Here is a 26,912-nt window from a genome sequence, read left to right as displayed (position 1 = left end):
GGTGTCATTTAAAAAACTGGGTCAAGTTCTCTGGTTTGGCTGAGGCTGGTCTCTGAGGGGGCCTAGATGGGGAAGAGGGGCCACGACAGTGGGAGAAGGGCTGGGGGCTTCGGGAGGCAAAGGGTGGAGAGGGAGAGAGTGGAGGAGATGGTGGGGGGGGGGGTCAATGCAAAGTTACGGTCCCCTCGGATGTGTCTGATTTTGGGGTGCCGTTGAGACCCCGGGATGGGCAGCTTCAGCTAAGAGCAAGCAGAAATGGCTGAAGGGAACGGAGAGATAAACGTTCCATGCTTCATCAAGTCTACGTGACTGCATTCTGTTGGCTAAGAGAGTTTTCTAGTTTAATGCAAAAGAGAGAGATGGCTCTGTTTTTTAGATTATATATATATATGAAATATATATATTGAAGAACCCCAAGCCACACTCATTCCATGGATGCTAGCAGGTTTTAGTGGAAATCAAACCTTGCAAGCAACCCTATGAGGACATTTCTTGCCTAAGCCGAGAGGGGGAGATATTACGCGCAATAAACTGTACATATCCTTATAATGAATCCGACCGCTGAAAGGAGAAGAGAGGGGATTAGTGGAGGCATGGGGTCAAGCTGCATCACATTGGCTCCCCGTGCTCATAAGTGAGGTCACGATACCAGGGCCTGGGAACCCCCTGGCTTGAAGGAGTAAGGGAGACATAGGATGCATACAGGTCCCTGAGATGGGCCCAGACACTTGCAGACCCTGGGGGTGAGGGGTGGGCAGAGGGTTTTGTGTGGAGTGGGCTGGGAACGCTGGGCTGGGAGAACCTCCCCCAGGGCTTTCTGTATCTCCCTCCTCCAGAATCTACATGGCTACACTGGGGGATGGGGGGGTTCGTGGCATAGAGGACAGGGGGACAGCATCCAACTGCTGTGACCTAAAATCAAAAGAGGAAGAGTTAGGAACCAGCTGAACGTCAAGCCCCAGCCCCGTGGCTCACCCCAGCCTCTTGGTCTCATGGAAGACTTGTCTGGGGCTGTAAAAGTGGCAAGGATTGGTCCTTCCCTGCCTTCCTCATGAGGCCTTCCCTCCAGTGCTCAGGCTGCTGAGGGCCTCTAATTAACTCTTTCTTAGCCCCCAAGCTCAGCCTGAACTAGAATCTTGTCTGTGGTTGCTGGGCTCTGAGCATCAGCCTGGCACATCTGAGTGTCCGGCAAGGGCTTGGTGCTGAGAAGGTACTCAGTACACTTGAGCAGGGTGGAGATCACTCTTGGGAACCGTCACCTGCCAACTAGGAGGGGGCACTCCCCTGCTCATGGAGATGGGAGAGCTTACTCCCTTCATGATCATGAACATACAAGGACCACCAAGGCTCTGTGTTCTCTCCCCTGGCCTTGTGTGATGTCATGTTCCAGGGTCCTGGAATCCCAGTGGGAGCTAGGTTCTGCCACTCTGATCTTGTAGCTAATTCTGTCTCCCAAGGGAACTAAACCAGCCCTTCTCCCCATACTCCCAGGAGAACTGAGGCTGAGAGGCCTCTGGCTTCCTTCCTGGGGCCTAGTTAACTTGTTCTCACCATCCGGAGGCCTCACAGTCAGGGACAGGAGAGACTCACAGGAGATGAACTCATGGTGGAGTCTCTCCTTCATTTCCCAGAAAGCCTCGGGTGTGGGCAGCGGTGGTACCCAAATCATTTAACCCAGGATGTGCAAGGGTACTGATTCTTATCTCTTTTCGTTCGACTGATCCTACTGAAATCCCTGCTAGCTTCCCAGGGAGACAACAGCCTCAGGTCTGGAGCCTGACCTAGACTATGCCCCAGTACCAGAGAAAGGTGGGTGATGTGGTTGGAGGATTTGGGGTGACTGCTTACCACGCTGCAGGGTCATACTCGGCCCAGACACGCACGTACTCATCCAGGTGGTGGGGACCCAGGATGGAGGAATCTCGGGTGAGGTACTCAAAGTTGTCCATGATGACGGCAACAAAAAGATTCAGCATCTGTGGGGACCCCAGGGGCCAAGATGGGGTTGGGGAGAGCGAGACACATCCAAACACATATACACAGAGGCCCAGAGGGAGAGAGGGAGGGAGATAAAAATGGGAAAAGGAAGTCAGAGAGAGAGATGGGGGGAGATAGAGGAAAGACACGTGCTCACAGACGGAGCCCAGAAACAGATATGGAGAAATGGAGATGGGGGAGAGAGTCAAAGACAGAGGCAGAGAAAGAGACCAAGATTGATACAGTTGGAGAGAGAGGTGGAGAGGTTATGTGACATAGGAGCCAACACCAAGGGGACCGCCATGACCCCAAATCCTCCCACACCTGACCCCCAACAAGACGAAAATGCATACTCCATGGACCAGAACCTTATCATGTCTCCATCCCCAGCATAAAGTAATTACTCAGCAAATATTAGTTGGATGGATGGATGGACGCATCTCCCTGCCTTCATCTACATCTTGTGGCAGCCTGTCACATGCTCTTCTAGCCTTTAGAACGTAGGGAGCTCGCATCAGTCTTGCCTCCAGCCCTTTGTAGATGTTGCTCCCTCCGTGGACATCCTTTTTCTCCTTTTCAGTAATAGCATCTGGGGAGCCCGCCCCCGCTTTATACTTATATGCTGTTGTTGGATGTGGCTGGCTTCGTAGGTGGTGCTCACATAACCCAGGCTTGTGATTGCTTAGGGAGGGGCATGTGACCCAGACTAGCGAATGGGAGACTTCCTTGGGATTTTTGCAGGCACTCTGGCAGCCATCTTCCCTCCACAGGGAGAAAGTCCGAGAATAAAGCCAGTGTGGAGGAAAACAGCAAAGAGGACAGGGTCTGCTATTGCCCGGACCCAGCCTCATCTGGACTTTCCAGCAGTATAAGTTAGTGAACTGTGTATTTCACTTACATCAGTTTCAGTTGAATTTCTGTTACTTGCAGCCAATTTTAAAGTTTTTTTTTTTTTTTTTTTTGATGAGGACCATTTAAAAGTCTTTAGTGAATTTGTTACAATATTGCTTCTGATTTATGTTTTGGAACTTTGGCTGCAAGGCATGAGGGATCGCAGTTCCCTGACCAGGGATTGAACCTGCATCCCCTGCATTACAGAGGTGAAGTCTTAACCACTGGACTACAAGGGAAGTCCCTATATGCAAGCAATTTGATCAATATGTGGTCTAAGTCCTGCTCACCATCCCTGAGTGTCCCTCAGGGGGAGAAATCTTCCTTCTCTCACTCTGCCTTCCCTATCAAACCACATATCAGATTATACTGCTACTGTCTGCTGACTTGTCTGCTCAGCACCCCTGCAAACTGACAGAAACGTGTTCTCTCCTTATATCCCCAGTACCTAGCATAAGGCCTGGCGCATAGTAGGTATTAAGCAAATGTGCAGATGTAAACGTAGTAGGTGCTTACTAAATAAGCTGTATTTCTAGGTGTCCCTAACTTCAGTTCATCATTTCATGACACTATTTGAGTACCTACTGTGTGCCAGTCCCTGTCCAGGTGTTGGGGATGCAGCAATGAACAAAACAAAAACTCCTGCCTCTTAGGGGCTGATGGTCAAGTGTAGTAGATGTCTTCCAGGGTGCCTGCCCTTCCCAGATGGGCTGTAGTATGAATGTGTCTCCATATGAACCCACAGCTACTAAGACAATGGTGGCTATTTGACCAGGAGCTAGGATGTCCCATTCAGACTCTCTTTTGGGAATTTGACACTGGGCAATGGTCCTTGTGGGCCCTGGAAGCTCAGTGGTAAAGAAATCGCCTGCCAATGCTGAGACGTGGGTTTGATTCCCGTGTCGGGAAGATCCCCTGGAGAAGGAAATGGCAATCCATTCCAGTATTCTTGTCTGGGAAATCCCATGGACAGAGGAGCTTGGACACAACTTGGCAACCAGACAACAGTGGACCATCTAGGTCAATGGCTGTTGACACTGGGCTCAGGGTGGGTGGGGGATGCTTTGAGACCTAGGCTGCAAGTATCTCAATGTGAGGCTGCTGGTCTGAGATATGTTGGGCTTTTGCTGAGAGATACTGGTGCTTGGGCTGAGGTCTGAAAACAATAGCTCCCATACTCCTTGGGCAGCTTACATCCTGCCAGCAGGAGCTACGGGTGGGAGGGAGGCCAATCTGGGGAGGAGAGACTAGGAGGAGAGGAGACTCCTTCTGCTTCCCACGTGGCTCTGTGTTGTGGACTGAACTGTGTCCCCACGAGATCCATTCAAATCCTGGCCCCCAGTTGCTGCGAATGTGACTTTACTTGGAAAAAATGGTCTCTGTACTCTCATCGTCACACTGGATCAGGGTGGGCTAAATTCCGTATGACTGCTGTCCTCATAAGAGGGAAGTCTGGACACAGACACATGAAGACGACCGTGTGAGGAGACAGCCAGTGAGGGGGAGATGCTGCCTCAAGTCAAGGAGCACCTGTGGCCATCAGAAGCTGCAAGGGGCCAAGAAGGACCCTCTCCTAACTGCTCTGGAGGGATCATGGCCCTGCCAGCACCACGGCCAGGCTTCTAGCCTCCAGAACTGTGGCAGGATAGATTTTTGTTGTTTTCAGCCATCAAGTTTGTGGTTCTTTGTGACAGCAGCCATGGAACGTTGTCTTGTTCAGGGGCAGCATACAGCTAGGGTGCCAGGGCAGGGATGCCTGTGGTGGCTGAGCTGGCTGTCAACACCCTCCTTTCCTTTTAATACCCCAGCCCTGGCCTTCCTGCTGCAGTTAATCCCTGGTCACTTCAGCGTTGTCTGTTTGCCCTTTCAACCCTGGGTAGCCAATCCCTATATTAAATCCCCTCTGCCTGAAATACCTAGATAGTTTCAGTTCTTCTGACTGTGCTCAAACCATTCCAGGAAGAGTGGAAAACAAAAAAGATTTGCTGAGAGAACGACAGAACAGGATGGAGGTTCCTGATATATATTTTTTCATTCCTGGTTCGTTTTTGCAGTCTTACAGTGAGTTATATTCTCAGGTCTGAGGAGATTCCTCCTTTTAACAAATTCATCTTTTACTAGTGAAAACTTTTCAATTTTTTTGCAAAGCCCACAGCCTCCTGAGAACGTTCACGTGGCTGACTCTTTCCTGCCTCCTGATCATGCAGAGGAAGGCACACGCCTTTCAGAGGGCAGGTGGGAGTCCCCTACAGCTCACCTAGACGGGACCTGGGGAAAGCTCTGAGCTCCATTAGTTTTTCTCTCAGCATACACAGCAGGTCAAAAAAGGGGGAGATTCTGCTCCCTCCTTCAGGGGACACTTGGTAATGTCTGGAGACATCTTTGGTTGTCACGGATGGGAGCGTGATGGGGCATGAGCTACTGTCACCTAGCGGACCGAGGCCAGGGATGCGAGCAGGCACAGAACAACTTTCATCGGACAATGATCCAGCCCCCAATGTCACGAGTGTCATGGGTGAGAAACCCTGGTTAACCTAATCATGGACTGGTCCAGAGAAGTCTTGGAGGTAAAAAGTGTGTGACAGCCACATTCCAGAGAATTCACATCTCTGGGGTCTAGGAAGCTTTCCTACATATGTCCACGGACTCACCAGAAATGAGCAGAGGAAGATGAAGGAAACGAAGTAAAAATAGGCAAATTCATTGCCGCATTCGTGAGTCAGGATGCCAGAGTTCTTATCACAGGGCTTCCCGCTGAGGCAGGAAAGCATGATGTTGTGCCAAGCCTCCCCAGTGGCACTCCTGAGGGGAGAGAGGGGGCATCAGTGACCTGGGTATGCAACCCTGGGCAACCAACACCCACTCCCAGGGAGGCAGGGCGCTAAGGTTAAACTCTTAAGCTCTGGAGCTGGGCTGATGTGGGTTTGAGTCCCAGTCACATTTTTCCTCTTTGAGCCTAGAGAGGGGGGGAGTTCTCATGCTTGGCTGTGCATTAAAGCCCAAGGAGAATGTTTTTTAAAAATGCTGATGCCAATGCCCCCCACTCCCACAGACTTGGTATTAAAGTGACCTGGCTTGGAGACACAGGTATGTTTTAGAAACTTCCCTCTCTCTAGGTGACTGTCATTTCTTATTTCTTTCTCCCTAGGTTACTCTGCTCCAGAGTAACCTTGGGTTCCTTGTCCTCCAACATGACAGCTGTGCTCCTGCCTCAGAACCTTTGCACGTATCATGCCCTCCACCTGAACTGCCCTTCCCCAGATAGCCACATGGCTCCCTTCCTCAACTATTTTGTTCAAATATCGTCTCCCTCAAGGGAGGCAAGACCTATTATCCCTCCATTTCTTTCTTTTTGTTATTAAATGAGAAAATACTTGTGACAAAATATACATAAATATTATAGTCTTAAACATTTAAGTGTATAACTCAATGGTAATAAGCACATTTAGCTGAATGTGGAAGAACTGATGCTTTTGAACTGGGTGGTGTTGGAGAAGACTGAGAGTCTGTGATGTTGGAAAGACTCTTGAGAGTCCCTTGGACTGAAAGGAGATCAAACCAGTCCATCCTAAAGGAAATCAGTCCTGAATATTCATTGGAAGGATTGATGCTGAAGCTGAAACTCCAATACTATGGCCACCTGATGTGAAGAACTGACTCACTGGAAAAGACCCTGATGATGGGAAAGATTGAAGGCAGGAGGAGAAGGCGGCAACAGAGAATGAGATGGTTGGAGGGCATCACCCACTCGATGGACAAGAGTTTGAGCAAGCTCTGGGAGTTGGGGACAGACAGGGAAGCCCAGCGTGCTGAAGTCCATGGGGTTGCAAAAAGTCAGACAGGACTGAGTGACTGAATGAACTGAAGCACGTTTAGAATGCTGTGCAACCATTAGCACTACCCATCTCCAGAACCATCTTATCATCCCAAGCTGAAAACTTATATCCCATTAAACACTACACTGCTCCTCTTCCCCAGCCCCTGACAATATTGATATTGAATAGTTTTTTCCCTATGAATTTGCCCACTTTGGGTACTTCATATAAGTGCAATCATACATTACTTGTTTTCTCATGCCTCCTTTTCCCTCTTAATCTTATAATATTCTCTTTCCCTCATAATATCCTTTATAATTCAGTTCAGTTCACTCGCTCAGTCATGTCTGACTCTTTGTGACCCCATGGACTGTAGCACACCAGGCCTCCCTGTCCATCACCAACTCTCTCTTGAGCTTGCTCAAACTCATGTCCATCGAGTTGGTGATGCCATCCAACCATCTCATCCACTGTCTTCTCCTTCTCCTCCTGCCTTCTATAATTAGATTACTGATTGTCTGCCTCCCCTATGGAAATATAAGCATCCAGAGGGCAGAGAATGTTGTCTCTGTTTTGTTCTCAGTATTTACAACAGTAAATAAAACCAAGTGCTCAATAAACCTCTGATGAATGAAGGAGCCCTAAGTGCAATCAGAATTAAGAATCAAGCCTCAGCAGTCTATTCAGAATCTGTAAGACTGTTTCCTCATCTGTCACGTGCAGTTGCCAAGAATCCCTTGACAGGATGCTCAAGAAGATTCTATGAGATAATCCCTGAAAAATGCCTTCATGCTTGCATCTCAGGGCTTTCAGCTTCTGCCCTGTTAGGGTCCTTGGGCCACTCCACACCCACCCCCAACCTCACTGGAACAGAAGGAGGAGGGCACACCCCCACCGGAAGAGAAAGACGAGGACACGCCCACCACCGGAAGAGAAGGATAAAAGCGTGCCCCTGCCTCACCGGAAGAGAAGCATGAGGGCCTGGAAGAAGGTCCGGAAGTTATTGTGCTCAGTGATTTGGAATTCATCTTCATCACTGTCCTCGTCCTCCACGTCGATGCCGATGTTGCCAAACACCTGGGGAATTAGATAGTGATGACTAGGGGTGGCAATGGGTGCCAGAAGCTTCAGAAAAACTCCACTTAACCTACAGTGATGCCTCTCTGAAATGGGCTCCCCTAACCCACCCCTACCTAAGCGGGGTGGCCCTCCTTGGGAGTGTTTACAGAACATTCGGGGGCTGGCACTCACCTGCATCCCAATGATGGCGTAGATGAAAAAAAGCATGGCAATCAGTAGACAGACATAGGGCAGGGCCTGGTGGGAAGGAAGGCAATGAAGAATAGTGCTGGGCGCCCCTTACCCATGCTGTTTCCCTCACTGGTCCCAGTGCTCAACCCCTGCAGGTTGGGTGGCCGCATGCTGCCAGTGGTGCCAGGGATGGTGGGCATCTTTGGTGGCTCTGGGAGATTCCCTTTGGAGCCCTCAAGACATACCGGGGGCAGGAAGTTAGAAAAGAGTCCTGCATATAACACATTCCCAGTAAGGTATATGATATTAATAAAGGCATTTCCACATGATTTCTAGATTCAACCAGAGTAGGCAGGGGGGGGGTGAGGGTGGGGGAGAGATCCTGATTTTCCTTCTTAGCCTGGCAGGGGCAGGGGCAGGGGCTCACCTTGAAGGACTGCACAAAGGTCCAGAGAAGAATTCGGATGGTGTAACCCTGACGGAGGAGTTTGATGAGCCGGGCAGCTCGGAAGAGGCGGAGGAAGCTCAAGTTGATGAAGTTATTCTGGGGAGATGGAGAAAGAGGGGTGACCATTCACCCACCCCCAGGGGCTCAGAGCTGTCACCACTCACAGAGGCCCCTACATGAAGCCAACCAACAGGAAAAAGCAAGCCAGACCCCAAATAAGGAGGGAGAGGAAGGAAAGCACTATTAGTGCAATGGTGCCGAGGAAAAAAACTCAAAAAAATGAAGTAGGGGATGGGGAGGAGAAAGGCGGAGAGGGAGGAAAAGGCATCCACTCAAAAGCATAAGCCCTCCCTGCCAGCCCCACCCGCAAAGGGGAAAGGAAAGAAAAGGGAGGGACGAGAAAGGAATGGGGGTGGGTGCGGTGGGGAAGAAATAGCAAAGGAACAAGGAAAGAAAATATATCCGAATCATCCAATCAGGAACAAAATCGAGATGGTTTTTGTTTCTCCCAACAACCAAATGCACTGAGACGAGAGGACACAAGCGGGTCAAGTTGCCGAATCCATCACACGTGTACGATGCACAAACACCAGGGCGGGGTGGGGGCAGCCAGCACGCTCAGGCCTGGTGGACATGTGCGGGTTCCGAGGGCATGTTATGCTCCGGGCCAGAAATGCATCTGTCGTGGGACTCACCGGGCACCCTGCCCTGCCGAGCTGCCCACCCGCTCCTGCCCGCCCTGACCTCACCCCACGGCCAAGAGGAGCAGCTGCTTGAGCCAATCGGAGAAGCGGAAGAGCATCTTTTCTTACCCCCTTGGCGAGCGGGAATGGGGAGGACGGGAGGGAGCTGGGGCTGTTCGGCTGCAGGGCGAGTCCTCGCTGCCCGCTGAGTCGGAGAAGATGCATTTGGGGCCCTTTCCCCCCTCTCAGGGATGGCTTCTCAGCTTCTGGGACTGGGCGGAGTAGCACGGGACCAGGCCTGCGGGAAGCAGGAAGTACGCAGCGCCCGTGGGTGGGTGAGCTCGCCGTCAGCCCAAGTCCACCGAGGGGCCGGTGCTGGGGGCCGGGAGGTGAGGCTGTCCCTGCCCCCAGGACCTCCCTGGGTGGACCCTGCCTCTGCTCAAAGGCCCCTGTCTGGTCACGGCCTCTAGTTTCTCCCTCCCGAGCCAGAACCCCGGGTGGGGCTGGGGGTGGGGTGGGGAGACAGGGCCGCTGGGTCTCGGTGACTAGATGGTTCCCACGTGACTGTCCAGGGGCTTGCCTGCTGGGGCTTCAGGGGGCGCTGTTGGGGTACCAGAGACTGGAAGTCACGCGTGGACCAAATCTGGCCAAGGAAGCTTATTGTTGGGCCCAAGGAGTTTTCTTTTAGAAATTAAAAATAGTTGCCCATTAAAGTCAGATTTTCGCCCTCAAATCTGCCTTTTGGGCCACCCTGAGGCTGCATCTGCTGGTAGCAATCACTTGAGGCTCAGATGTGGCCACCTGCCTTGAAGCAGGCCACGTGTCCTCCAGTTCACCAAGGTTCCTGCATCCTAGAAATGGAACTGGTTTCCTGGCTTCTGATATCTGCTTGGGGACCAGAGGCATTTGTGGTTATGAGGCATTTCAGGCAGGGCCAGAAACCACTACTGATCAGTGGGTTGGAAGCAGAGGGGCCACCAGGGGACTTGGAGAAGCTCTAGATGAGGCCATGTGGCAGTGTTAAAACTGGCCTAGCCCTCACCCCACAAATGGCAGAGGGGTGGTCCTTCAGGTTGCCCCCAGAGTCACAGCGACCCTTTTGGCCTCAAAAGTTTGGACAATGAATTGTATGGGCAATCTGTCTAGTGCTTCTTGGGGGTTTCCCAGACACTGGATCTAGCTAACTCTGGCCTGGGAGATGAGAGGCAGGAATGGGAGGGGTGGTTCAAGGAATTTCTGAAGATGGCAAGAGGCCTCTGGGTTTGCCAGAAAAGTCTAGGATGCTCTCTGGAACATATCAGTTGACCCTTAGGTAGACATTTAGGATGGAGGAGAGGTGTGGGGCTCCTACCCTGACCACAGTGGGCCCAACCACAATGAGAATGTCTTGAGTGCCTCAAATAAACCCTCCCAACCCAGCCTGACTGTCACCCTCCGTGCCCTGTGGACCTGACTCCCAGCCCTGCTCGGCCACCCATTTGGGACCAGGGCCAATGGCCCAGGTGTCCCCAGTCCCCTCCCACCCACCCCCCAGAGTACGAGCCATCCCTTCATGGGGCGGGGCATAACATGTGGATTCATGCAAAGGCAGACAGGCCCTGGAAGCAGCCTCTGGGGGCTCGGGGCAGAGCAGGGGGTGGGAGCTGCCACCATGCAGGAGAAGCAAGGGGGCTTTGCACGGGATGCGTGCAGAGAGCATGCTGCCCTTCTCTGAGCCAGGGAGAGAGGAGATACACGGGGCCGGGGTGGGGTGGGGTGGGGTCGGTAGGGGGTAGAGGTGAAAGAGGTCCGGGTGACAGGGCAGGGGAAGTTTCTAGTCTGCCCTCATCCATCCTTCCATCTCCCCCTGGGTCTGCGTAGAGTCCTTCAAGTACCTGCAGAACTTCTGACTTCCTTCTTCCTAGTTCCATCTTTCTGTCCACAGCCGCGAAGGAACAGTCCTCTCCTCCAACCCTGCCTAGTGCTTCCTGGTTCTAGGCTGAAGGGGAGGGATCCGGGCCCTGGAAGGCTTGCTGTGTGCAGGGGATGTGAGTGCTTAGAAGGACGTGGGAACCACTGACCTCAGGGCTCCAGAGAAATCCTGCCACTTGAAGACCCCATCTCCAGCCCAGATCTTGCCTCTGGACTCCAGATCCCATAACCACCTGCCTACCTGACTTCTTCCCGGGTGCGCGTCAAGCCTACTGTGCCATACTCGTGCTCTTCCCATTACCTGACCCTTTCCTGGCATTCCCTAACTTCTGTCTCATGGTTCAAGCCAGACTCAAACCCTCCAGGTGTCTCTGTCTACCTCCAGCCCAGACCCGACCCATCTCCAGGTCCTGGAAAGGCCCCTGCTCAGATGGCCAGTCCTCCCACTTTGCCCTCCCTCTTTCGATGTCATCTCTCACCGGGATTCCTGGTGCTCACTTCCAGCCCCGCCCCCTGCCTGCCTACTGCCGGCTCTGCAGCTGCAGCGTCTGGTGTAACCACACTTCCTATCACACTTCCTCTGCTCCAGATCCTCCCAGACCCCCACAACAAGGCCCGGAGTCCTGTCCCCTTCTGACCTCTTCACTTGTTCTAGGTCAGCCTTCCTCCACTCTTTGCTCCAGCCACAGCCTTTCACTTGAAGACCCTGTCCCCTGCATGCTCTCATCTGCCCCAGGACCTTTGCATGTGCTATCCTGGGCCTCCAATGCCCTTTTCTCCCCCTCTCCACCTTGTTAACACTCCTTATACTTCAGTGTGCAACACAGTTAAATTTCAAGTGTGTTTCGGGGCTTATTTGACCAATGCCGACCCTCCTCCCCCACCACCCGACTGTAGGTGATGCAGTGGGGGAGGGGGCAGCGATGGTGTCTGCCTCTATCCCACCCCCCATCTGGGGCACTGACTTGGGGTTCACTAAGTGTCTAGTGGGTGAGTGCTTATGTGTGGCTAACTAGCAGGGGAGAAGAGATCCTGGTGCAAAGATGCCATTCAGGGGCATCCTTCAAAGGGGCTCAGGGGAGGGTGGGGGAGGGGCAGAGGCAGGCGGGATTTCTTCTCTCTCTTTTAAAAATACTTATTTTCATTTATTTGTTTGGCTGCACCAGTTCTTAGCTGCAGCCTGTGGGATCTTTCAGTTGTGGCACGTGGGATCTTAGTTCCCTGACTAGGGACTGAACTCAGGCCCCCTGCACTGGGGGCACGGAATCTTAGCCACTGGACCACCAGGGAAGTCCCCAGGTGGGATTTAACAGAGGGAGGAGTGTGCAGTTATGTAGGGAGCCGAATAAGTGAGGTGAGGGAGAGATGGAGACGGTGCATCCTGGGTGGGGGTGCGGGTGTGTGCAGGGTGGATGGATATAACAGAAGGGAGGGACAGTGTGTGTGTGTGTGTGTGTGTGTGTGTGTGTGTGTGTGTTGGGTGGGGGAGAATCAAGACAGGAAGACTGCAAGAGCAAAAACGAGAAAGGGAAAGAGAGAGAGAGACAGAGACAGCGACAAAGGGAGACAGGGAGAAAGAGAGGAGGAGAGTCAGAGGCTGAACAGGAAAGAGCAGACAGCATGTGTGTGTAGGGACCGTGTCTGGGTGGGGGAAGGGGGACAGGAGCCCCTGCATCTCAGGGCTCCAGGAGAGGTCATCAGCTGGCTGGCCCATCTGGAAGCAGCCAGACCCGAGTCCTGGCTTTTTTGTGTCCGCCTCACCTGAGCCTCTTTGCCCGCACACTGCAGGTCCCTCACATCTCTTCCATCAGACTTGGAGATGCACATCACTGGTCCTCAAGCCCGAAGAGCTCGTGGGCTTGGAACGGGGGTGAGGAACTGGTGGAGATTTCCTGGGGCCCCGGGGCTCCGTGGAGCTGAACTGGGACAGGAGCGCTGAGAGAGTGGCTGAGGGCTCTGAGTACAGGGCTGTGTGTAAGGAATGCAGTCAGAGACCCAGCCAGCCAGCCTGTCCTAGGGGAGGTGCTGCCTGGGGGCAAACCCATCCTTTTCTTTGCAGAAGACACAAACCAACTCCAAGAGAAAACCTCAACTCAGAAACCCAGTAAAAACCAGAGGAAGAGAGACTGTGGGAATGAGGGGAGGAGGGGAGTCAGGAGGGTTTGGAGAGAACGACAGACAGACCCAGAGGGGATAGGAGGGTGCATCAGGCAATCCAAGTTTAAAAAGCCCAGGGCGTGACATGCAATGCTGATGCGAGAAGATGCGTTCACAGTTAATGTAAGGCATTTAGACTTCAGAAAGAAGTAAGACCAACCGGATTCTAGATGCAGATGTTGAAGATGGAGGGGGAGCGGGCGGGCGGGGGCAGTTGGGGAGGCGTGTTCAGCGTTTTTTAGGTTGATTTGTAACCAGTGCCAAAAAACCAATGGGTTTCGGTTCCCGGGCGGGGAGTGGGGGTGGTGGTGGTGGGTTGGGAGATAGTCATTGGTGTATGAACACACAGACCACGTCATGGATGAACAAATGAATTTCATAGTGCATTTTGATTGGATGAGTTTTTCAGACGGCGTTGTGCCAATATACAGTTTAAAGAGCAGGCATGAAAAGAGACAAGACAAGAAACACAGTCATTATCCATCGCACGCAGGGCAAACCCACCTCACCCCAGCCACTTGGGGGCGCAGCTGAGGCCCAATGGGCCTCACACCCTCTCCCCCTCCCCCCAAACCCTGGGGACTTGCCCTCCCAATGGTCTGGCTCCCCCTGCCTCAGCCTGGCTGAACTCTGCCTTCAGACCTAGTGGGCTTACCTGGGAGGCAGAAAGGGGCTGCTGAGGGCTCTTTGCTCAGTAGAGTGACCACCCACCCCCACTCCCACCCCATCCCCACCCTGCCTCCAGGTTGGGAGTTTATCCTGCTAAAAGTAAAAGGGTCCAAATGCCCACCCTCTATCTTTCCCACCAAGTGATTAGAATTCAGGGCTGGGGTGCTGCCTAACAGATCTCAACCCCAAGTTCATTCACAGTAATAACAGCAAGAACAATAATAATAACCACCATTCATGAACTAATTCCTGGCTGGTTCTGTGCCAAGCACTTTACGTCAAGCAGTCTGATTTGTTCAAAGTTGCCCTCTCCTGTCCTAGAGCGTCAGCCCACTGGGGGCAGGCATTCTTGTCTGTTTTGCTTTGTCCTCGGCACCTCTACCGGTGCCTGGCATGCAGCAGGTGCCTAATTGCACTTCTATGAATGCATGGGTGAATGTGAGGCTTGCAAGGGTCTGATGAGGTTGGTTCTGAAGGTCAGTCCCAAATTCAGGACGAGAAGAGGTAATATAAGTTACCCAAGGTCAAACAGCTTGTAGGGAGGGCTGTTTGACTACTGCAATAGTCTTGACATTCCTGAATTGGATCCCATGCCCCATCCTTCCTTCCCTCATCTTGTAGTCGGGAGAACAAGCCACTGGGGTCCAATCGTACAGATCTCTTACTGGTAACTAGAGCTTCAATCAACTTCCTCTACCTGCCCTACTGGGGTGGTGGGTCACCTCTTCTAAGCTCTTGATCCAGAGAGATTTTGGTTCAAGGCTGTCTTGTCTTTGGGTGGGTGGTAGGATACTTTTGATTGTCAGGAGGAGCCCAGACCTCTTAAAAACCTAAGACAGACAGTGAGGTCTAAGCTCTGGCTCTCTGCCAGGGAGAGGACAGTGGCCAGATGGAGGTACCCCAGTGGGGATAGCCCCTAGCTGGGCATGGCCTCTCTAGAGGAAAGTGTCAGGGCTGAGATGAGGGAAGGGGGAACTTTGGGTTCACTGGAGCTGAAGGCAAAGAACTATGGCCAGAATACCACTTGGGTGGGGGTGTTGGCGGATGTGTCAGAGAATGGTGCCTCTTCGGTGGAGCTTCCCAGTTCTACGAGGCTCACAGGGCAGAAAAGGGGCCCAAATGACCCCTTTCTGCCAGGGGCTCAGTTAGGGACACCCCAGGGAACACCAGTGTGCCCTCAGGAGTCACCAGGCCTGGCTGCAGGCCCTCAGGTGTGTCCCTCATTTTCCTGAGCATTGAACATCTGCTTCCCCATCTGTGAAATGGGGCAACACCCTCTTCCTTGGGCCTCACCCCACCCAGGTCTACTCTCTGTTCTTCTCTGCCTGTTCTGAGCGTCGCCCTGGCTTTCCGGCCTCCTGGCTCCTTTCTGGCTGGGTTTGGCCAGTGGAAGTGGCTGGCAGGAGATAGAGGGTGGGAGGAGAGAAGGGGAGGGTATTTCCGCTGATGCTCTGTGCCTGCTTTGGCCTGCCTTTGGCGGGTGCTCCGTCCCTCTGTGTCCACGGTTTCTACCAGGTAGCCCCTCTCTGACTTCAGCACCTGGGCAGGCAACAGCTCCCCATGGTGACTGGGCTCCTTCCCTTCTGCTCGGTGAGTGGTCTCTGCTTTCAGATCCCTTCAGTTGAACCCACAAAAGGGATTCTTTTATATGTTCAACCCCCCAACCTGAACCACGAGTTAATCCACATAAAACGCTTGGCACAGTGCCTGGCATGCAGCGAGTGCACGATTCTTGCCACCTATTATTCATTTTTGTTGTTAACATGACAAGGTTGATACCACCCCTGGCCCTTGGCTCTGACATTCTTTGCCCTTTTGCTTCCTCTGCGAGGATCTCCTACCCTCCCCCCAGCCTCCCAAGGGCCCTCAAGCCTGGGCTCACTGGCAAACAGCCAAGGAAGGGGTCTGAGACAGAAGCTCTGGGACCCTGAATCTTCCAGACAAGGGGGAAAGACGATGTGGCCCACAGCCCACCACACTGACATCCAGAGACCCCCCACACTGGGAACTTGCCAGGCCTGGGGATACAGGAAGACACATGTCCTGGGGACCCTCCTAAAGCCCTGGGAAAGGTGTCCCCCCATTAACCTGAGGGCTGTGGCTCCCTCCTGCCCATGAGCCAGAAGATGGTTCGTTCAAGCAGGATAGACTTGAAGCTGGTTCCCTTTGGACCCCCCAACACTGTGTGCTGTTTGGAGGGCAGGGCTCAGCTTTGAGATCCTTTAAGTGTCTCCATTTTCTCAATGAGCTTATCCACAGTATCTATTCATTCATCAGTAGCCAAGATGCAGGGAATTCACACTGCAGTGCTGGGGGCTTTGGACACCCCCGTCTCCCCACATAGCCCCCCTGAGGGACTGCCTTGATTCTGGGGGCCCCCTGCTTATCCCTCTTTGGTCAAGGTCAAGTGCTGGCTTGAGTGGCTGTTGGGACCCTCTGCTCCTCTGTGACCTCCTCCTCACCTCTCCCAGCCCAGCCAGGAACTACCCGGAGAGAAGCTGGCGGGACACTTACCCCAAACTCGGTCACGAGGATGTCGGTGATGCTGCCCAGAACAGTCACAAAGTCGAAGATGTTCCAGGCATCGCGAAAATAATTCTAGAATGAGGACCCACAAGATAGAGATGCCAACGCAGGGCTCCAGGGCTGGCCCCCATGTCCAGCCCAGGGGGCCCATTAGAGGCACAGCTGCAGACCAGTCTGAGTGCCCGGAACAGTTACAGTCAATCAAATAGCAAAATGTATCTTGCTGCTCAGATACCATGTACTCTGAGTGCCCCCTCCCTCCCTGAGACCCCCTCTGCCTCCCCATGGCTTGCTTGATCCCAGAGGGGGGCCCCTCCAGGTGTTGTTTCAGCCTCACTGGTCGGGGGGGAACAGGGCTGCCCTTCTGGGCTGTGCCTTGATTCTCCAACAGTTCCAAGGGTCCCCTGAGACCGAGGATGCATCATAACTGATGTCACTGGGATCCTTGCAAAGACTGTCAGAGGGAAGGTTTATCACCCATTTTACACAAGGTAACTGAGGCTCAGAGAGCAAAGTTGCTCACCTCAGGCATCAGAGAAGTGAAGAGACAGGATTTGAAGCCAAATCTGTGCAAGTCCAGGGTCTATGGACAGGACCACGCTGAATCAGGACTGTGCTTATAGCAAACTCGCTAAGACAATGGCCTCTGGGTTCACATCCCGGCTATACTATCATCTGGCTGTGTGGCTGCGGGTCAATGACTTAACCTCTCTGTGCCTCCGTTTCCTGGTCACCTTGTGTATCTAGTTACACACAAGGCTGTGAGTCTAGTTATAGCCAATGGGTTGTGAACAAAGGCAGCAGGAGTCCCCTCTGGGCAAGCACAGTACTCGCCAGAACTCTCTTCACCCTGGGCCTGGTGACCAGCAGTGTTCTAGGTGGCAGCTGCTCCGTGAGCCTGGATCTCTGAGTGACTGAAGGTAAACAGCACCCCCTCCCCACTCCTGCTGGGTGTCCACAAACCCTTTGTTGACTGGAGCAACTGAAATGTGGGGGTTGTTTGTTACTGCAGCTTAATTTGATCTATCATGACTGATACATCCCCGGGCTGGATTTTGGTGCAACTGGGACACACAAGTATAGTATGCTGTTGTTAAAACACTGAAATATTTCACACAGTTTGAGCCCACAATGAGTAAGCACCTCTGCCTGGATCTAAGGGTGTGGCTCAAATAGCTCTTCTCTCAAGGTTCAGTGGGACCCACGCTAAACACAGGCTTTCCCAGCATTCTCACAAAAGCAGAGGGTTCGACAGAGCTTGGACCCCATTCTAAGCAGTCAGCTTCTCCCCTAAGCATCTCACACAGCAACAGCCCCCCTGCCTCACAGAGACGGACCCGGGCTTTGGAGCCGTGCTTCTCAGGATCAAAGTATTCTAGCATGTATGAATCAAATGTCCTCGGAGTTGGACTGCTTTGGCCTCAAGGCCCTTTTATGGAACATAAGGGTATAATAACAATCTGATAATGCATGTGAGTCACTGAGTGTGGGGTCTGGTATACAGTAGGGCCTCCCAGGTGGTTCAGTGGTAAAAAATCTGCCTGCCAATGCAGGAGACTCAGGAGATGCTGGTTCGATCTCTTGGTTGGGAAGGTCTCCCAGAGGAGGAAATGGCAACCCATGCCAGTATTCTTGCCTGGAAAATCCCATGGACAGAGGAGCCTAGCGGGCTAGTCCATGGGGTTGCAGAGTCAGACTTGACTGAGAATGCATGTATGCAGGTTCCCAATAGATGGATGCTGTTTTAGGATTGATAGGAACTCAGGTTCCACTGGCACTTTTGGGTATTTATATAGCTGCTGCTAGGGTCCTACCCAGATGTCCTCATTTTGACTGTGCAACCTTGTCATTCTTCCCAGGGCTGTTCTGTAGCAGCATACTTGTTGGGGTAATTAACAGCTTATCTGGGAGCAGCTCTTCATTATGGCTTATGAGCCCTGGGGGTTAAATACCCCAGCTCCCTCACCATGGGTGAGATGACCAGAGTATGTGATCTCTGCTGCCTCTCAGAGGTCCTCCATGGAACTGCACTCCAGTTGCCAGCATTGCTAAGCTGCTCAACAAGACACCCTGTGCTGGCTGCCTTCCCTTCTCTATCTCAGTCCCTCTCTCCCCTGTGAGGCTTCCTGGGGTCACCTTCCAGATAAATCCCTTGCATTCAATTCTTGTCTCAGGCTCTATTTATGCGGGGCCACAAATACAACTTTCTAGGTGGCTGGCCACATGCTTCAAGCCCCATGGACTAGAAGGTCCCCTTCTATCATTTAAATTCCACATGGGGAACTTGGGGCTTCACCTAAGACTGAAGGGAGAGGCTCAGTGCAGAACTGTGCAGGATTATCAGGGGTGGAGGAGATGGGGTTCCAGGCCCTGGCAGATTGCATCACTTCATCACCAGAACAATGACTGCGAAAAAAAAAATCACAAGACACAGCTGCATTGGGCAGTTGGGTCCAAGCTCATGACCCCCTCAGCTCTGGCTGGGTGTGTGGTTCTCTCATTTTGTAGATGTAGGTAGACACAGGAGCAAAGAGGCCGAATGCTTTGCTTTTGGTCACACTTCTAAAAAGGGGCTGAGTGCTCAAGTAGGGGTGCTCCAGGACGTCCCAGGTGGCTCAGTGATAAAGAACCACCTGCCAATGCAGGAGATACAGGTTCGATCCTTGGGTCGGGAAGATCCCCTGGAGGAGGGCATGGAAATCCACTCCAGTATTCTTGCCTGGAGAAACCCATGGACAGAGGAGCCTGGCAGGCTACAGTCCATAGGGCTGCAAAAGGGTCGGACATGACTGAAGCAACTGAGCACTCAAAACATGCCAGGCTTCTCCCTCAGTCTCCAGACTTGCATTCTTTGCGTTTGAGGTTTGCAAGAGCTCTTCTGAGGGAGACACAGAGGATGGGCTTTTCTTGTGATGGAGGAGACAGGGGAGGTGACACAGCCTGAATACAATCAGACTCGAGGTCTGTCTTGTGCCAAAGCTGACACTTTTTACCACCTCGGGAAGCTGAGGTGAGAACCCAGCCTCCGTCTGCTAACACCATAAGCTGCAGGTCATTCTTCTTAGGGAGGTGAGCTAAAGCATATTCTCAAGTGCTTGACAGGTAGGCCTCCATATATTCAGGTCTCACATCTGTGGATTCAACCAACTGCAAATCAAATGGGTTGAGTCCTCGGATGCAGAACCTACAGATATGGAGGGCTGACTTACCTGCAACCTCTTGGATGCAGTATGAGAACACATGATTTGTATCAGTGGTACAGATCATATTGGTAACCCTGGGGGGGGTGTCTGCTGTCTACTTTTAAGACAGAAGGAAACTGTAAAGTCCAATTAGCGGCTGGTGAAAAATACAAGTGTAATTTTTTCACATCTCATTTCATGGGTCCCTGCACAGAAATCTGTCCCCTATCCACAGATCCCTTTGGGAGTCAACAGACCTCAGGTTAAGGCCACTTGCACTGTTAGTGGGTCATGAATTACATGATAAAAAGGAGGGCAGTACTTTCCTGGCAGGACAGTGGTTAAGACTCTGTGCTTCCGCTGCAGGGGGTGGAGGTTCCATCCCTGGTTGGGGAACTAAGATCCCATATGCTGTGGGACCGGCAAATAAAAACAGGGTGGGGTGCGAACATGGAATCAAGACAATGCACAACCTCAGAGTACAGGGCATATTCTAACGGGAGATACGGGTTCTGACACAGTTTCATTTCGGTTGGCTGCACTTCTGTGCGGGCTTCCCAGGTGGCGCTAGTGGTAAAGAACCCACCCGCTAATGCAGGAGACTTAAGAGACGCGGGTTCCATCCCTGGGTCGGGGAGATCCCCTGCAGGAGGGCATGGCTACCCACTCCAGTATCTGGCCTGGAGAATCCCACTGACAGAAGAGCCTGGCAGGCTACTGTCCCGGGGTTGCAAAGAGTCGGGCATGACTGAAGCGACTTAGGATGCATGCATGCATGGCTCCATTGCAAAGTGTATTTCTTACTGCAGATTGTGGCTAGAACAGTTTGAATGCTATGGACTCGGCTTGTCTGGATCTCCGTTTCCTTATCTCCAAAATAATAATTACCTTCTGTCATCACATCATTTAATAATATGCACAGAGTTTGGTGTTACTTGGTAAGTATGAGAACACCTAAGTATATGGGATCTGTGTGCACTGGAGGGATGCTCAAGTCACCACTGGGGTTGGGGGCAGAGGGGCCAGGTGGGGAGACCACCACCAGCACCCAGTGCTCCTCTGGGCTCTCCCTTAACCCACAGCTCTAGCCCCATGGCCGGACTTACCAGAATCCCAAAAGCCATGACTTTGAGCACACATTCCAGCGAGAAGAGGGAGGTGAAGACGATGTTGAACACTCTCAGGGCATTTTCATAAGCCACAGAGGCCCCGTAGAACTAGATGAGAAAGGAGGAAGAGAGGTGGGGTCAGTGGGCACGGTATTGGGGAACGCATGTAGGGGTGCAGGGGTGGCTTCATGGCTGTCTTTTCCTCGGGGCAGGCAGGGCTGGGACACTTGGCTTCCCTCTTGATGTCCTGTGGAGCCAGCCTGAGCTGCAGCCCAGCTCTTCACTGGCTCGGCTCATCTTTTCACATCAAAGCACAAATTCCTTTCCTGAGCCCTGTCTTAACAGTCAAGAACCCAGGACAGCCTGGCCGGATGGGGCTCCTTGTGAAGCAGGAGGATGTCTCCAGCATCCTCTTTGTAATTTCCAAAACTTCTTACTTATTTATGGCTACGCTGGGTCTTGGCTGCTGCTTGGACATTCTCTAGTTGTGGTGAGTGGGTTTCTCATTGTGGTGGCTTCTCTTGTTGCCAAACATGGAGTCTAGGGCACGAGGGCTCAATGGCTGCGGCCTGAGGGCTTAGCTGCCCTGTGGCATATGGAAGCTATGGTGGCTCAGATGGCAAAGAATCTGCCTGTGATGCTGGAAACTGGAGTTCGATTCCGGGGTTGGGAAGATCCCCTGGAGAAGGGAATGGCAACCCACTCCAGTATTCTTGCCTGGAGAATTCCATGGACAGAAGAGCCTGGAGGGCTACAGTCCATGGGGTCGCAAGAGTCAGACACGACCGAGAGACTTTCACTTTCATGTGGAATCCATAGCCTTTACGTCTAACTACCAGGTTGCATGTAAAGGCTTCCCTGGTGGCTCAGATGGTGAAGAATCTTCCTGCAATGCAGGAGACCCGGGTTTGATCCCTGGGTTGGGAGGATCCCCTGGAGTAGGAATTGGCAACCTGCTCCAGTATTCTTGCCTGGAGAATTTCCTGGACTGAGGAGCCTGGCAGGCTACAGTCCATGGGGTCGCAAAGAATTGGACACAACTGAGCGACTAACACTTTCACTTTCTTTTCACTTTCACCAGGTTACAGGAAATCCGGAAGATGGAAGAAACCAATGCACCCAGAGGTGAGACAGTTTTCATTTAATTCATCTGGTTTCCTCAGAAGCTTAATAGTGGGGGCGGGCATGGAATGGTTGGGGTGGGGAGGGGCAGAAGACAGAAATTTAAACGACAAAAAATTGGAGACCATGTGTAGCCACTTAGATCTTGGCTCAACAACTCACTGTAAAAGACATTTTGGGGACAACTCAACATGGATCTTCTGGTGTTAACACTAATCTTGTCAAGTATAAGAACATGTGGGAAAATGTTCTGATTTTTTAGAAATGCATACCGAAGAATTTAAGGGTGAAATAGCGTGCTATCATTTAAAATACTTAAAAAAATAGATGAAATATCCAGAATAGGTACACCCATAGAGACAGAAAGCAGATGAGTGGTTGCCAGGGACTGGGGGAAGGGGGCTGGGGAGTGACTGCTAACGGGGATGGGCTTCATTTTGGAGTGATGGAAATGTTCTGGAAATTGGGGTGGTGGTTGCAAACATGATGAACGTAATAAGTGCCACTGTACACTTAAAAATGGGTAATTGTGTTATGTGAATTTCAACTCAATTGAAAAAACGAGAAAAGAAATAGGTGAAGCAGACACAGTGGAAGTTCTCTGTGGGTACCCCTGAGGATGGAGACTGGGTGTTTACAAGAGCCTGGATAACCAGCATGTGGTCCAGGGACCTGCAGCGTCAGCGTCACTGGGATACTGGTTAGAAATGCAGAGTCCCAGGCTCACCTGGACCTTCTGAAACAGAATCTGCATTTTAACAAGATGCCCAGATGATCTGGGAGCGGGCTGAGCAGGGCTGTGCTATTCTATCCTTCTCTCTTTTGTTTGTTTACAGCCGTTCATGATCTTAACAATGGAAAGACAAAAGCACTTGCTTCTAGAGAGGAGTTTTCAGGTGAACACAGACACTGCTTTTTTGCCTATTCAAAAAAAGTCAATAGTCAGGACTTCCCTGGTGGTGCAGTGGATGCGAGTCCCCCTGCCAATGCAGGGGACATGGGTTCGATCCCTGGTCCGGGAAGATTCCACATGCCGAGAAGCCACTAAGCCCAACCCACGCACTAGAGCCTGCAAGCCGCAACTACTGAAGCCCGTATGCCTAGGGCCTGTGCTCCGCAACACGAGAAGCCACCGCAGAGAAGCCCGCGCGCCACAGTGAAGAGTAGCCTCCACTTGCTGCCACTAGACAAAGCCTGAGCGCAGCAGTGAAGGCCCAGCACCGTCAAAAATAGAAAACACGAGTTAAAAAAAATCAACAGCTAAATTTATAGAGTGTTTTTAAGAATCTAGAAATGTGCTAATGTCTTCGCAGGAATTTTCTCATTCAACCCTAATCCCCACCAGGCGTATGGAAGGTGCTATTTTTTAAATAATTCTCATTTCATTGACAGGGAAACCAGGGGCTTTGGAGATGACCAGTGCATCTCATGCCATTGGTCACTAGCTCAAGGTTCAGTGGTGAATTGAACAGTAGAGCTGGGCTCAAATTCGGACCTCTGGTCTCCAAAGCACAGGGTCAAAGGTCCTGACTTTTCACTCTGAAGAGGCTCCTTGGCTCTAAGGGTTACAAGGTCCTTACCTGTCCTTTCCTCCTCATTTCATTCATCACACATTTATCAGGGGGCTCTTGTTCCCCTGGAGTCATGGCCTCTCTGAACCCCTGGAATTTAGCGGCGATCAGGACTTGTCTCAGCCCCTTGGAGCTCACAGGTGGGTGGCAGATGGTCAGACAACCCAATACTGACACTGTGACATGTGCGGTAACAGATAGGATGGGACTCCCCTGGCAGTCCAGAGGCGAAGATTCCGAGCTCCCCAAAAAGTAGTAGGTGCCAGGTTCGATCCTTGGTCGGGGAACTAGATCTCACATGCAAAATTAAGAGATACTATGCTACAGCCAAATGAATAAATATTAAAAAAACCACCACATAGGATGCTTGCTAAGACCTCATATGGTCCTGGGAGACCACGGAAGGCTTACCAGAGGAAGGGCTCTGCAGGGGCAGCAGGAAGGGGCTGGCCAGATGGAGTGCTGGGCATCGTGTGACAGGCAGAGGGGACAGCAGGAACAAGGGCTTGGTGGTAACAGAGTGTGGTCTGTCTGGGAAACTTCTAGTGGGTTCCATCTTGCTAGGGGAGGACGGGTGTGTGGGGCAGGGGAGCAGGGGGCGTGGCTAAGCCGCGCGGGGGGAGGAGGGCTCACCTTCATCATGAGCACGATGGTGTTGAGGGCGATCATGGCCATGATGGTGTACTCGAAAGGCGGGGACACCACGAACTGCCACATGCGGTACTGGAAACTCTGCTTGTTCTGCGGCATGTGCCGGGTCAGGGGTTTGGCGCTGATGGCGAAGTCGATGCAGGCCCTCTGTGGGAGAGAGTCCGGTGGCGTGAGGGCCGGAGGCAGGAGCGAGGTGGCTGCACATTGAGCAGCCCTCAACTCACCCAACACAGCTCTCCTGCACATTTGCCCAGATGTCTGCCTCTCTTACCCTCTCCCGTTTCCCATAAACTCATTACGAACGCTTTCTTTTCCCGACAGCTAGGGCTCCTGGAGAAGTTACCATGGGCCAAAACTTATGCTGGTACTCATCGCATCCCCTCCGCAAACATGATCAGTGGGTACTATCAGTAGCCCCACTTTGGGATTCATGTCAATGTATGGCAAAACCAATACAGTATTGTAAAGTAAAATAAAGTAAAAAAAAAAAAAAAGTAGCCCCAGTTTGCAGATGAGGAAAATAAAGGCTCAGAGAGGTTAAGCCACTTGGCTAGGGTGGCACAGCTACCAACTGGGTGAATCTCAAATTTCAACCAGAGTCTGCATGGTTAAAAGCCTAACCATTCTTTTTTTTCTTAAAAAATTGTTATTGAAGTATAATTGATTTACAACATTGTATTGATTTCTGCTGCACAGCAAAGTGACTCAGTTATACATATATATATTCTTTGCATGGGCTTCCACGGGGGCTCAGTCAGTAAAGAATCTGCCTGCAATTCAGGAGGCCCTGGTTCGATCCCTGAGCCAGGAAGATCCCCTGGAGAAGGAAATGGCGACACACTTCAGTATCCTTGCCTGAGAAATCCCGTGGACAGAAAAGCCTGGCCGGCAACAGTCTCTGGGGTCACAAGAGTTAGACACGATTTAGCCACGAAACCACTGCCAACATTCTTTTCATGTTCTTTTCCATTATGGTTTATCACAGGATGTTGACTATTGTTTCCTGTGCTATACAACAGGCCTTTGTTTTTTATCCATTCTATATAGTTCGCTTCTGCTAATTGCAGACTCTCAATCCTTCCCTCTGCTCCCCCACCCCTCACACATGACAAGTCTGCTCTCTCTGTCTGTGAATCTGTCTCTGTCTTGTAGATAGGCTCATGTGTGTTGTGGTTTAGATTTCACTTGCAAGTGATATCGTATTTGTCTTTCTCTTTCTGACTTATTTCGCTTGGTATGATAATCTCTAGGTCCATCCATGTGGTGAAGACTAACCGCTCCTTCTTACCAAATGTTTAGCTTCTCTTTCTCTTTGAGGGAGGCAGACAGGGAAGAATAATGATTATTTAGTCTTAGGGGCAAAGGAGCAGAGGAAGAATGCATTCTAGGTCCTCTTCCTAGCTTGGATGATTCCAGAAGGGCAGTCATGCTTATACTCTCTGGTGGACTGGATTTTCTTTCATTAATGTTCCCCACCCCTCTCTGGGAGAGGCTGTACCTCTTTGCTCCAACTGAAATCAGATATGGACATGAGACTGGCTCTGGCTAACGAAATTTGAGATGTGACATGTGTTTTGCTGTTCTCTTTTTTTAATCTGAAGTTTCTCAGAGGGGAACCAGAACAGAGACGACAGGGAGCCTGGATATGCAGTCCCATCCGTTTGTGCATATCTGGCGCTGAGATTCTAGGCATGCTTGTTGCTGCATCATAGCCTAGTCCAAACTGACTGATACACACACAATCCCTCTTTCCTCTGGGAACCCCAAGAAGAGCTACCCTTCATGCAGAGTGGCTTCTGCTTGGAGAACGCTGCTGTGCCCTCCCCAGATGCCCCCAGACGCGGGTTCCTCTGTGTGTGTGTGTGTGTGTGTGTGTGTGTGTGTGTGTGTGTGTGTGTGAGTGGCGGGATGTCAGTCTGTAAGTGGGGATGCAACTGGAAAGTGGTACCTCATTTTTCTCCAGGCTGTACTCCTCCATCATCTTGTCCCCCTGCTCCTGGAAGGTGATGATGATCAAGGCCACAAAGATGTTGACGAAGAAGAAGGGGAACACCACGAAGTAGACGACGTAGAAGATGGACATCTCCATGCGGTACCCGGGGCTGGGCCCCTGGTTCTCGAAGGTGGCGTCCACGGAGTGCTTGAGGACCCTGTGAGGACCAGGGCGGGGAGCGGGACAAAGTGAGGCAGGGGGGCAGGGATGCAGGACAGTGTCAAGAGGAGACAGACCAGAAAGGAAGAGTAGTCACTGTGTCTGACGGCGGTCCCAGTGGCTGCTTTATGAAGCCATAATCTTCCCAACACTCTCTGTCTTTGGGGAGTGCTGACAACAACGTCAGTATTGTTGTCATACTGCCCTGTATCGAGGGCTTATTATGTGCTAGAAAAGAGATTCAACATTTTATTTATTTTTCCAGTAACCCTCTCAGGGAGGTTATTACAGGCTCCATTTTGCACACAAGGAAACTGAGGTTCAGCAATTGAAAGTGACTTGCTGTAGATCACCCACTGAGATGGGGTCGGGCTGGGATTTGAAAACGGGTTTGTAGTCATGTATGGGAATGGGTCGGGGGTCATGGAGGCAGCGGTGTGTGTGTGTGTGTTTAAGCACAGGTGGTGGTGGGAACTGAGGAGGTGCAATGAGAATGCACATGGGAATGAGTGTACCTGGCTGCTCCGTGCAGCTGCACAGGTCACGCACTGCTCAAGGGCTCTGCACCTAAGGGGCACCGTTCAGATTCGTGTGTGTTAATGATGATAATTTTTTGGCAGGGAGCCCTCAAGTGCCTTCTTTGAGCGAGATCGTTAAGTATATTACTGCAATGCTTTCCTGACAGATGGAAGTGACGTCTGTTGAGGAAGGGGCATCTAAAAATTCGCTCAAAGGTGTCTAATGGGCAAGCACCGGTCCCACGTGGGAGTACTGTTTGGGTACTGTGTGTGGGTGAG

General features: G+C 51.8%; 1 protein-coding gene across 3 annotated transcripts in view; it reads right to left on the bottom strand.

Annotated features, from left to right (window-relative positions):
- Positions 1-26,912, bottom strand: part of CACNA1A (calcium voltage-gated channel subunit alpha1 A) — a 248,549-nt gene that overhangs the window by 19,443 nt on the left and 202,194 nt on the right. The window contains exons 28-37 of one of the 3 annotated variants that reach the window (XM_068980960.1): positions 25,912-26,113; positions 23,946-24,110; positions 20,617-20,727; positions 16,317-16,400; positions 13,294-13,299; positions 8,362-8,478; positions 7,935-8,000; positions 7,645-7,760; positions 5,520-5,670; positions 1,849-1,976 (exon numbers count right to left, since the gene is read on the bottom strand). In XM_068980960.1, coding sequence (XP_068837061.1) covers positions 1,849-1,976; positions 5,520-5,670; positions 7,645-7,760; positions 7,935-8,000; positions 8,362-8,478; positions 13,294-13,299; positions 16,317-16,400; positions 20,617-20,727; positions 23,946-24,110; positions 25,912-26,113 — 1,146 coding nt within the window. Of the gene's footprint in view, positions 1-464; positions 562-1,848; positions 1,977-5,519; positions 5,671-7,644; positions 7,761-7,934; positions 8,001-8,361; positions 8,479-13,293; positions 13,300-16,316; positions 16,401-20,616; positions 20,728-23,945; positions 24,111-25,911; positions 26,114-26,912 lie in introns of all 3 variants that reach the window. The other 2 variants (XM_068980958.1, XM_068980959.1) reach the window with 2 other exon arrangements.

This window comes from Capricornis sumatraensis, chromosome 9 (assembly GCF_032405125.1).
Source record: "Capricornis sumatraensis isolate serow.1 chromosome 9, serow.2, whole genome shotgun sequence".
Lineage (NCBI taxonomy): Eukaryota > Metazoa > Chordata > Mammalia > Artiodactyla > Bovidae > Capricornis > Capricornis sumatraensis.
Note: the sequence above shows the minus strand (reverse complement) of the source record. Positions and strands in the feature narration are given on the sequence as shown.